Source organism: Euprymna scolopes, chromosome 40 (assembly GCF_053919585.1).
Source record: "Euprymna scolopes isolate OS-2025 chromosome 40, ASM5391958v1, whole genome shotgun sequence".
NCBI lineage: Eukaryota > Metazoa > Mollusca > Cephalopoda > Sepiida > Sepiolidae > Euprymna > Euprymna scolopes.
This window is the reverse complement of record NC_136521.1, coordinates 66,644,691-66,658,732: the sequence shown is the minus strand read 5'-3', so window position 1 is coordinate 66,658,732 and position 14,042 is coordinate 66,644,691. Positions and strand designations below refer to the sequence as shown.

General features: G+C 33.2%; 2 protein-coding genes across 2 annotated transcripts in view; both read left to right on the top strand.

The window, feature by feature from the left end:
• Positions 1–3,006: 3,006 nt before the first annotated feature.
• The window catches only part of LOC145265590 (uncharacterized), a 31,562-nt gene continuing 20,526 nt past the window's right edge, over positions 3,007–14,042 (top strand). Inside the window, exons 1-2 of the mRNA XM_080121597.1 lie at positions 3,007–3,136; positions 10,497–10,649. Of these exons, the coding sequence (XP_079977723.1) occupies positions 3,085–3,136; positions 10,497–10,649 (205 nt within the window). The 5' untranslated portion in view covers positions 3,007–3,084. The remainder of the gene's footprint in view (positions 3,137–10,496; positions 10,650–14,042) is intronic.
• On the top strand, positions 9,839–10,467 carry LOC145265252 (uncharacterized; the record flags this gene model as incomplete). The annotated part of the gene is made up of 1 exon (XM_080121036.1): positions 9,839–10,467. A coding segment is annotated over one exon (627 nt), but the record flags the coding sequence as incomplete, so codon positions are not given.

The following is a 14,042-nucleotide window of genomic DNA, read 5'->3' as shown; positions in this document are numbered from 1 at the left end:
TATTGGAATTATTATTGGAATTATTATTGGAATTATTATGAGAATAATTATTGGAATTATTATTGGAATTATTATTGGAATTATTATGAGAATAATTATTGGAATATTATTGGAATTATTATTGGAAAATTATTGGAATTATTATTGGAATTATTATTGGAATTATTATTGGAATATTATTGGAATTATTATTGGAATTATTATTAGAATTATTATTCGAATATTATTGGAATTATTATTGGAATATTATTGGAATTATTATTGGAATTATTATTAGAATTATTATTCGAATATTATTGGAATATTATTGGAATTATTATTAGAATTATTATTGGAATATTATTGGAATATTATTGGAATTATTATTGGAATTATTATTAGAATTATTATTGGAATATTATTGGAATATTATTGGAATTAGTATTGGAATTATTATTGGAATATTATTGGAATATTATTTAAATTATTATTGGAATAACCGCCATGTTGTCATCGTCTCAACATGTTTTAGCCAACTAATGCTCTGGCTGGCTTTGGGTAGGACCCGATGATGGAAGACCAGATAAGAATGAAAACTTCGATATATAAGACCAAAAATCCAACCTTCACCACACTTCTAAATTAATAAATAAATCAATAAACAAATAAACAAATAAATAAACAAACAAATAAATAAACAAATAAATAAATAAACAAATAAATAAATAGACAAATAAATAAATAAACAAATAAATAAACAAATAAACAAATAAATAAATAAATAAACAAATAAATAAACAAATAAATAAACAAATAAACAAACAAATAAATAAACAAATAAATAAATAAATAAACAAATAAATAAATATACAAATAAAAAATAAACAAATAAAAAATAAACAAATAGATAAACAAACAAACAAATAAATAAATATACAAATAAATAAATAAACAAATAAATAAATAAAAAATAAATACACAAATAAATACATAAATAAATAAATAAACAAATAAATAAACAAACAAATAAATAACCAAACAAATAAATAAATATGCAAATAAATAAATACATAAATATACAAACAAATAAATAAATATACAAATAAATAAACAAACAAACAAACAAATAAATAAATAAACAAATAAATAAATATACAAATAAATAAATAAATAAATAAACAAATAAATAAATAAATAAATAAACAAACAAACAAATAAATAAATAAACAAATAAATAAATAAATAAATAAACAAATAAATAAACAAACAAATAAACAGACAAATAAACAAAACAATTAAATATACAAATTAATAAATATACAAATAAATAAAAAACAAACAAACAAACAAATAAAAAATAAATAAACAAACGAACAACTCGGGCAGATGGGGGTCGTTATTCATCCTTGTCACTCTAGAACTACACAAATGTTTCTCTTAGCTAGAAGGCCAAAAAGCGATATGTACATAAAGTTATGAACAGTACATAGGGCCCGAGCAAAGCCGGGCTGAACTGCTAAAACTATCTTCACATAACACAAAATGATGGAGGAAGTGAGGAGGCATGTCTTCGGAAATCTTTTTACCCAAATACGATGTTCAGCATGTTAAAAATATACCTTTTTTTGTAAAAATCTAATGGATAAACATCTGAAAAAGTTGGTGGGGACAGGATATTTTTACGGAAACATAAATCGTAAAATTGCCAACTCATCAATGAAACAGCTGTAATGGAAAAAATCCAGGAAATAAACGAAGGTTATAAAAAAAGTAAACGTGAGTCTTTGAATTTTCAACAAAATTTAACACTATATATATATATATATATATATATATATATATATATATATATATATATATGATGATGAAACGCGGAATATTCAGTGTAGCTTAATCGCCATATATATTTTATAAATTACTAACTAGCTCTACCTACGTATTGAGCACTTTTGGAAGTAAATACTTAAAGTTTACACATAAATTTTATACTTTTGTATATTACTTTTATGTGTGTAAATGAAGTAGTTATATATATATATATATATATATATATATATATATATATATATATATATGAACAAATGATTAATAAAATATGTTAAAAGATATCTTGAAAATGATTCATCCAGCCTTGACAGACGTGTTTCAAATATTATCTCTAGTACTTTTCTTTTAATGACTTGGAATTCATTCCATTTGCGCTTTTTTCCAAGGAACTCTGCCTTTTGGATGATTTTGGACCATTTGGAATTTACCCAGTGGATTGAAATTTTAAATTCGACCGTTTTGGATTTTACCATTTTTGGATTTTTACCCTTCACCGGACTATCCATTCATGTGAAATCTTTTTATTATTTTTCTTTTGCCTCCTGTTCCCCTTACCTCACCCTTTTTTTAACCAAGTAAGATCTTTGACTTACTTGTAGTTTCATTAAATACTTTTATATGCAAAATCCGATCCTGCATTTTGCTAATTCCTGCCCTCTGATGAGAAGGAGAGTATTTCTTCGAAACTCCGCGGATTAAGGACTATCCACTTATCTTGTGCTTCCTTTTTTAAAATTAAATATGTTTTTAACTCTTTTTCAAGATGTCTTTTACATATGTTATTAATCATTTGTTCATATTATAAGCTTTATTTCCTTTTCGGTTTTATTGAGCTTTTTATATCTGGCTGAGTTTATTCTACTTGTAAATATTAACTCTTTAATATTTATAATATATTTTATATATTTTAAGTTTACCATTTTGATTACCTTAGTAAACTTTTATTATATATATATATATATATATATATATATATATATATATATATATATATATGTATGTGTGTGTGTGTGTGTATATATATCTATGTATGTGTGCGTATATATATATATATATATGTATGTGTGTGTGTGTGTGTATATATATATATATATATATATATATATATATATATATATATATATATATATATAAAATGCAAAATGAAAGGGTGCTTTGTTGTTAGCTAATGACCACTTATGGCCGTAAGCATGTCTCATACCGGATTTAGACAATTGTCTTTTGCCTGCTGTTTTTTTTTTAACAACGAAAATTCATTTTTATACTCATAATTCCAGAATGAAGTCTTATTTGCTGTTCACGCTTATTTCTTTCGTCTCAGCCGATGTCTGTAAGTATTTCCATTCTTTTTTATTTGACAAAAAATATTTACGTTTTTAATTTGATAACGACGCGCGAAAAAAAATTTTTTTTTGTATTATCTTTTGTTTAGAAGTGTTTAAGGAATGGTGTTGTTAATATCCTACCACTTTATTTTTTAATAGAATTCGATAAATCAAACGGAGCTCTAGCAGGCCGCTCAGCGTTGCATTGTCGTAAAATAAGCTTAATTATTTTTAATTCTTTTTTTTTTTTTTACATGGGAGTCACTGCTTATCAAAGCCCAAAGGCCACTCGAGGGTAATTGTCAATAGGTATACATTAGTCATTGTGATTTTAGCATAGTAAACATTAGTGGGAATTTTATAACTTGGATTACTTAGGGGGACGGTTCAACAAGAACTTGTTCACGTTGGACTTGAAGACAATCAGATTGTAGTCAGCTGGAAAGCAGGCAAACGGAATAGAGTTCTACAGGCGAGCAGTTCTAAGAAAGAATCCCTGTTCAAGGAATCTATGTTTAGGTGTAGGCACGGATAAAGAGTGTGAGTAATTGTTCATAGTGGTTCTGGCAAGACGAGTGTTTTTTGTGAAAGTCTGGCAAGGGGGGACCAGAGATCGAAGTTCAGATGAGCACCTGCCATGAAAATAACGATAAAGCAGGGACAGACTCGATACGTCTCTTCTGTGGGAAAGGGGTTGCAGGGAAGAGAAAGGGCATCCCCCACTAAGCTACGAAGTCTATTTTGAACTCTGTCAAGGCAGGATGAGTTGCTTCTTGCAGCTCCTGCCCAGATGTGGCAACAGTACTCCATCGTTGGCCGAACCTGGCTTTTATATAAGTAGAGAATTGCATCAAGAGCGAGATGTCTACTGGAGCAGTAGAAGGATCCCACCATCTTTCCAGCGACTTTGGCAATTGATTTGATATACGTGTTCCATTTCAAATCGGGAGTAAAGATCAAGCCCAGAAGCTTGTTAAAACATGAAGCCTCCCCAAGACGAGAGCCATTCATTTCGATTGATGGCGGCTGGGCAGCAGAGCGTTGATGATGTAAAGATAAAAGCTAGGTTTTAGATGCATTAAAAGTAACCAGCCACTTCTTTCCCCATTGTACCACGTGCTCAAGATCAGAGGAGAGAGAGAGTCAGAGAGAACTTTTACGTTTGCGGTCTTACAAAATGCTTCCATAGATGGTAGTGTCGTCAGCATAAATGTCTATGAATGATCTAAGGATGTGGTCTGGAAGATCATTGATGTAGATCAGGAAGAGAGTTGGACCCAGGATGGACACCTGAGAGACTCCATCATTAATACTGAAAGCCTCTGATTTCTGCCCCTCAAACACTACTCTTAAAAACTATCAGAGAGAAATGATTTAATAGTTGAAAATACATTTCCAGCTATACCATGACTGGAGATCTTGTGAAGTAGGCCTTTATGCCATACCTTATCAAAGGCCTTTGATATGTCAAGAGCAATTGCCCTAGAGAGAAAGCCTCCATCGAGGGATTCGCCAATCCTATGAGATATTACTGTAAGCATGTCTGCTGTAGATCTAGCAGAACGGAAATCATATTGCATGTCACTAAGAAGGTTATTTTTGCTGAGATGGTTGACTACTTCCTTGTTTAGCACAGATTCCAGCAGCTTACTCATGATGCATAGGAGATTTATTGGTCTGTACTGAGAGGGGGATGAGCGATCACCTGCATTCTTAAATACAGGGCATACTGATGAGATTTTCCAAGGTGTTGGGAAGTATTTCTCCTTAAGACAATGCTTAAATAACTTGTAAGTATGGGCGCTAGTTCCGGTTGAAGTCTTTTGAGCACTATGACTGGAATGCCGTCAGGACCAGTTGCTTTACTGGAATCAAGGTTTTTGATTAGCTAGGCAACATCGCATACAGATATTTGTATGTCACTTAGCATGTTTTCTGATATACTGGGGGTTGGCGGCCTTGGTTGTAAAGGGTAGAATTAGTTGCAAAGTTCTTGGCAAAGAGATTGGCTTTGTCTGATGCTGATGATATTAACTCAGGTCCATTGATGATAGTTGGGATAGAGCTCACACTTCTGTTGAGGATCCTGTTTGCTATTTGCCAGAACTGATGGGAACCAAGCTGCTGCTCAGCTACCTTGGACTTGACAGACTGAGCATACAACTCTCTTGTCTTCTTTATTACTTTTTTACAGTATTCACTAGCATAAGGAGAAATGGATATTAAAACTTTAAAAATTAAGTTAATTTAACGTAGAAATGTATATTTATGCATGTGTATAGTGATAATTTAAGTCGACTTATGTCTGCTAATTCCAATTTTTCAGTTTTGACCCATTAGCAGCTATTTTTATCAGCTAAAAATCAAATCGAATTTGTTCCATTAGTCTAAATCCCCTATATATGGAATTTCAAGTCTGCTGACCAAGAATTGAGTCTCCAACCTAATAGGTCCTGAACTGTCATCTAAACTTCAGCCCCTGTCCCACAGACGAAATGTTGCATCCCTCTGTCTGTTTTACAAGTAATTTAATTGTGGATGCTCTGACGAACTACAAGCACTTGTACCCCTCGACGAAAATACCTCCGACAAACACGACAAGCAGCAAAGTCCCACCCCTACACAGTTGAGATCCCTATTTGTAAGAAAACCTTTTACTCTAATAGCTTCTTTTCCAGAATTGCAGGACTTTGGAATTCTCTTCTAGTTTCCTGCTTCCCCAACTGTACTGACATGCAGAAGTTCAAGTGTAATGTGAACAGACATCTTGCTGCTAAACTCCCTACATAGTACCCCTGGAACTCGGGTCCCTGATAGTAACCCCCTACATCAAAGTGGCAACATGCCTTGTTTGGGGTGAAAATGTTAAAAAAAAAAAAAGAAAAGGTCACGTCTTCTTTCAATGAAATCCCCAAATTATCTCCCGTTCATGTTTTCATTCTTTCTGTTTCATTTGTCACTTCTCTTTCTGCAACAGCAGTGAATTAGTAGCAACAGTAGTCGCTGAAGCGACGTGGGTGCTATGGAAACCAGTCATAAAAAGCGTCCTCACCTCCTTACATATTTTTACAATTTTGAACACCAGAAAATTCATCACAACTTTTGTTTTACTGAACGAAAATCGAAATTTATATATATTAAATTGTAATTCAATGAATTTAAAAAAACTCTCATTGAAATGAAATGAAGTGGTTGAGTTTCATATCAAATAATTTTTATTATTCTAAGCAAGACAAAGAATGCTTAAAAAATTAATCTCCTTAACCTATAGGGTTTCGATGTCTACCATCTCATCAGAGGAGAGAAAATATTAGCAAATAGTTATAAAGGTATGCACCCTATTTGCTAAAGTCAGTGAGACATGGAAAGTCAAAGTGAAAATAATGCATTTATCAGAAGTCCTGTATCAGGAGGATTTGTAGAAAAAGGATATGAATGTTTTTTAGATCCAGCTTGCTTGGTAAAATCCTTGTTATACGTTCTCTACATCCGTTTGGTAATAATGTCCAAGTTATATATTGGGTAATCCGCATAGCTGTGTAGATATCCGAATCGGGCAAGTGTTTGTATAAATTTGTTTGCGGGTCCAGCGATAATAATTCAATGTCTGGTGGAAGCCTTTTCATTAGAAGTCTATATTATTTTTAGTGGGACGAAGTGTTAGGGAGAGTAGGCAGTGGTAAGTGGTAGGAAGTGGGGTGAAACATATGTGCATATTCATCCCCATATATATATGAACACACATATACATAGATACATACATACATACATACATACATACATACATACATACATACATACACGTACACAGACATATATGCATTATTTTCACTTTGACTTTCTTTGCTAATATTTTCTCTCCTCTGATGAGATGGTAGACATCGAAACCCTATAGGTTAAGGAGATTAATTTTCTAAAGCATTCTTTGTCTTGCTTAGAATAATAAAAATTATTTGATATGAAACTCAACCACTTCATTTCATTTCAATGAGAGTTTTTTTAAATTCATTGAATTACAATTTAATATATATATATATATATATATATATATATATATATATATATATATATATATATAATCCAAAGGGGCTTAGAACAGTAATCTAAAGAGCAGAGTGCATTTTAATGTGATAGTAAAAGAAAAGAACAGTGCTTGTTGTAATTCAGATATATAATAAGTTCGATAGGCAAATATCCTAGAGCTACTTTAATATTTAGAAATGTGATTGATAATTTAAAATTAAAATTAGATTAAAAATTAAAAATCTGTTTCATAAGAAGGAACAACAACAAAGACAATAATTTGTACGATCGTTCCGGAAACGATGTTTTTATTGTGATAGACATTAAGTCACCGACAATAATTTTGACATATAGTATTTTTTAAAACAAAGCCTCCTCATCAGCAAAAGTATTGGGTGTTTTTTTTTATATATGTAAAAGACACCATACATAAACCTAGCAATTTTTTTAAGCAAGGCCGATGTATATGGAAAAAATTAAAATAAAAAGGAAAATATTTACAAATATTTATCAACCACAACAATAATCACTACACCCACCACTATACCCACCACAACCACAACAATAATCACTACACCCACCACTATACCCGCCACAACCACAACAATAATCACTACACCCACCACTATATCCACCACAACCACAACAATAATCACTACAACCACCATTATACCCACCACAACCACAAAAAGAATAACTACATCAATCACTATACCCACCAAAACCACAACAATAATCACTACACCCACCACTATACCCACCACAACCACAACAATAATCACTACACCCACCATTATACCCACCACAACCACAACAATAATCACTACACCCACCACTATACCCACCACAACCACAATAATAATCACTACAACCACCACTATACCCACCACAACAACAACAATAATCACTACAACCACCATTATATCCACCACAACCACAACAATAATCACTACACCCACCATTATACCTACCACAACCACAACAATAATCACTACACCCACCATTATACCAACCACAACCACAACAATAATCACTACAACCACCACTATACCCACCACAACCACAAAAATAATAACTAGACCGACCATTATACCCACCACAACCACAACAATAATCACTACACCCACCACTATACCCACCACAACCACAACAATAATCACTACAACCACCACTATACCCACCACAACCACAACAATAATCACTACACCCACCACTATACCTACCACAACCACAATAATAATCACTAAAACCACCATTATACCATCCACAACCACAACAATAATCACTACACCCACCACTATACCCACCACAATCACAACAATAATCACTACAACCACCATTATACCCACCACAACCACAACAATAATCACTACACCAACGACTATACCATCCACAACCACAACAATAATCACTACACCCACCACTATACCAACCACAACCACAACAATAATCACTACACCCACCACTATACCCACTACAACCACAATAATAATCACTACACCATCCACTATACCCACCACAACCACAACAATAATCAATACAACCACCACTATACCCACCACAACCACAACAATAATCACTACACCCACCACTATACCCACCACAACCACAACAATAATCACTACAACTACCACTATACCTACCACAACCACAACAATAATCACTACACCCACCACTATACCCACCACAACCACAACAATAATCACTACAACCACCACTATAAACACCACAACCACAACAATAATCACTACACCCACCACTATACCCACCACAACCACAACAATAATCACTACACCCACCACTATACCCACCACAACCACAACAATAATCACTACACCAACCATTATACCCACCACAACCACAACAATAATCACTACACCAACCACTATACCCACCACAACCACAACAACAATCACTACACCCACCACTATACCCACCACAACCACAACAATAATCAATACACCCCCACTTTACCCACCACAACCACAACAATAATCACTACACCCACCACTATACCCACCACAACCACAACAATAATCACTACACCCACCACTATACCCACCACAACCACAACAATAATCACTACACCCACCACTATACCCACCACAACCACAACAATAATCACTACACCAACCATTATACCCACCACAACCACAACAATAATCACTACAACCACGATTATACCCACCACAACCACAACAACAATCACTACACCAACCACTATACCCACCACAACCACAAAAATAATCACTACACCCCCCCACTGTACCCACCACAACCACAACAACAATCACTACACCCACCACTATACCCACCACAACCACAACAATAATCACTACACCCACCACTATACCCACCACAACCACAACAATAATCACTACAACCACCACTATACACACCACAACCACAACAATAATCACTACACCCACCACTATACCCACCACAACCACAACAATAATCACTACACCCACCATTATACCCACCACAACCACAACAATAATCACTACACCCACCACTATACTCACCACAACCACAACAATAATCACTACACCAACCATTATACCCACCACAACCACAACAATAATCACTACAACCACGATTATACCCACCACAACCACAACAACAATCACTACACCCACCACTATACCCACCACAACCACAAAAATAATCACTACACCCCCACTATACCCACCACAACCACAACAATAATCACTACACCCACCACTATACCCACCACAACCACAACAATAATCACTACACCCACCACTATACCCACCATAACCACAACAATAATCACTACACCCACCACTATACCAACCACAACCACAACAATCATCACTACACCCACCACTATACCAACCACAAACACAACAATAATCACTACACCCACCATTATACCCACCACAACCACAACAATAATCACTACACCAACCACTATACCCACTACAACCACAACAATAATCACTACACCCACCACTATACCCACTACAACGACAACAATAATCACTACACCCACCACTATACCCACCACAACCACAACAATAATCACTACACCCACCACTATACCCACTACAACCACAACAATAATCACAACACCCACCACTATACCCACCACAACAACAACAATAATCACTACAACCACCACAACTATCAACACAACCACCAACACCACAAGTGCAATAACTATATCCACAAAAACAACAATCATCACTACAACCACTAAAACCATCATCACCACCATCACTCCAACCACCAATACACCCACCACAACAATCACACCACCATTAACCAGCATCACCATCACCACATGATTTTGTAATTTTCACTTTTCTTTTGTTCTAGATGAAAGGTTTTTAAATGTTGAAGATGGGCCAAAGACGATTACATGCAGTAATGATTCGTTGATCGTCACAAATACAACAGAATATGTGGCTTGTAATAATCAGCAGTCTTGCAAGATTGGGAATCATACCGTGACGTACGTCTGCCTTAAAAGTAAGTTTCAACTTTGCTCAATCATCATCAGAAATTAAATAAAAAAAAAGAAGCCTGTTTGTTATGTTTTATGTCATGTTAGTTCCTGTCAATTATATAATGTCAACTTCAGTAATTTGGGCAGAAGGTGTTAGGTGTGAAGTACTTAGTATCCCGCATTTTGGAATGTAGGACAGCATATATGATGTATATATATTAGTGATGAGACGATTCCAATATTTTTCCCAATTCCAATACAATTACTGATTCTGATTCTTTATAAATCTCTAAATATTTAACTCTAGAGATGTTATTTTTCCTGGATTTCTGTAAAATACCCCCCCCCCCCAAAAAAAAACCATGCTAAATATGAAGCTATTTTCCTAAACGTGAATTTGCACTTGTGGAGGATGATCTATGGATTTTAATTTTACTGGTATTTTAAAATTAATAAATATTTATTATTTCATCATTATTACCAGTAATGGAAGATTTTGCTTTAAACAAAATAAAATAAAAAAGACAATTAAAAGAATCGTTTTGTCATCGGAAAATAGACACCAATTTTCCGATTCTGATATTGATTCCGATACCACCAAATATTCTGATTCTTCCGATTCCCGATTCCAATTCCCATTAATCGTCCCAACACTAATATATATATATATATATATATATATATATATATATATATATATATATATATATATTTCTATAGAAATATATTTTCTTATAATATATACCAATCTTTATTTAAGGAGCTCGATGTAATTACAGAGCAATATAGAGAATAAATGACAAAAAGTTATATTCCAAAATTCATGATGTTGACCATCTTATAATTTATTCCTTTAATTTAGTTGGCTTTAACAATTCTTGACAGTATCTGTTTTGTAGCGCAAAATCAATCACTTAATTATTATATCAATCAGTGAATCTATTATGCCCTTAACTCATCAGAAGAAATAGCAACAATCAATCCACCAAAAAAAAAAAAAGTGTGATCTGACATGATTAAAATCCGAAAATTGGAAGAGAAGCTGCAAATACCTTTAATATGTTTCCATTATGCCGTTTTGAATTATATATATATTTCTGTGGAAACATGTTTTTATATTTCACCTTTTATTTATATGAATCCTTTAATTTATGAAGTTCAATGTAATTTTGCTTTGTTAAACTTTTGTTTGTAATATATATATATATATATATATATATATATATATATATATATATATTTCTCTAGAAAAATATTTTCTTATAATATATACCAATCCTTATTTAAGAAACTCAATGTAATTACAGAGCAATAGAGAATAAATGACAAAATCTATATTCCAAAATCCATGCTGTTGACCATCTTATAATTTATTCCTTTCTATAGATAACATGGTGCTGATTCAGATTGGCACTTATGGTGGCAATTAAAGTTTTAAAAAGTTCAGTTGACTTATACAATTCTTGACAGTATCTGTTTCGTAGCGCAAAATCAATCACTTAATTATTATATCAACCAGTGAATCTATTATGCCCTTAACTCATCAGAAGAAATAGCAACAATCAATCCGTCAAAAGGAAGTGAAGTGTGATTTGACATGATTAAAATTCGAATATTGGAAGAGAAGCTGCAAATACCTTTTAATATGTTTCCATTACGCCATTTTGATTTTTTTGTTATTTATTCTCTCTCTCTCTCTCTCTCTCTCTCTCTCTCTCTCTCTCTCTCTATATATATATATATATATATATATATATATATATATATATATATATATATATATATATGTCTCTCTGGCTGACCGACTCATGAATGTGTACCGAGATATACTAATATAAAACAAATACAAAGTATATCCTGAAATGGAACACGTACATCAAGTCTGTTGCCAAGGTCGCTGGAAAGATGGTGGGATCCTTCTACTGCTCCAGAAGATATCTCACTACTGATGCAATTCTCTATCTGTATAAAATCCAAGTACGTCCAAGGATGGAATACTGCTGCCATATCTGGGCAGGAGCTGCTAAAAACAGCCTATCCTGCCTTGACAGAGTACAAAATAGACTTCGTGGCTTAGTGGGGGATGCCCTTTTCTCTACCCTGCAACCTCTCTCCCACAGAAGAGACGTTGCGAGCCTATCCTTGTTTTATCGTTATTTCCATGGCAGGTGCTCGTCTGAACTCTAATCTCTGGTCCCCTCTCGCCAATCTTTCACGAAAAACACCCGTCTAGCTGAATCCACTGTCAAAAATTTCCCCCACTGTATATCTGTGCCTAAATCAAAACGCAGATTCCATGAACAAAGCTTCTTTCTTAGAACTGAACGCCTGTGGAACTCTGTTCTGTCTGCCTGCTTCCCACCAGACTACAACTTGGATGTCTTCAAGTCCAATGTTAACAAATTCCTAATGAACTGCCCCCTTAAGTAAACATTTCATCAAATCTCCACACTAATGTAATGTACTTGCAATAACCCTTATCCCTGAGTGGCTTCTGGGCCTTGATAAGTGGTGATCACTGTGTAAAAAAAAAAAAAAAATCTCCTCAGAGGAAAAAATATTAGCAAATATTATAAATGGTTTATACCTACTTTGCTAAAACAATAAACATAGAAAATCATAATTAAAAGTTTTTAAAGTTTTAAATCATAGAATAAGGGAAATTATATATTGGTGCCGAATGAAAAGGATATTGAATTTCATATCCAAATTGTATGGTAAATCCTGAAGTGAGAGTTTTTTGGTAGAATGAATGTGGAATATTCTGTGTAGCTTAATTGCCATATATATTTTCATAACTTACTACCTAGCTCTACCTATGTATTGAACACTATTGAAGTAAATAGGGAAAAATTTATGAGTAAAACTATATCTTCGAATATTAATTTATATGAAGTAATCATGTATATATATCTTCAGATGTTTTTCCATTAACAAAAGGTATATGGAAAAGATGGAAAAACATCTGAAGAAGTGGGTGGGGACAAGATATTTTTATGGATACATAAATCATAAAATTACCTTCCCACTAATGAAACAGCTGTAATGGAAAAAAAATCCAGGAAATTAACGAAGGTTATAAAAAAAGAAAACGTGAGTCTTTGAATTCTCAACAAAACTTTGCACTATATATGCTCTGTCCCTATTAAATAGACCCTATTAAATAGACACATTGAGCTTAACTCAAAATTAACGGTGACTAGTTTTAAGATAACAATCTAGACCCGTTAAACGAAAACGGTATACATTGAAATTAACGATATTTCAAAAACAAACTTTAATTTCTGTTTTGTGCTTTTTATAAATTCATCATTTGTGATTTCGTCTTAATTTCCTGAAGAGTCACTGGTAATTACCGAATTGTATTCTGAATCATCGTTTGTATTTCACTATTTATGCATCGATTACTGAGTTCT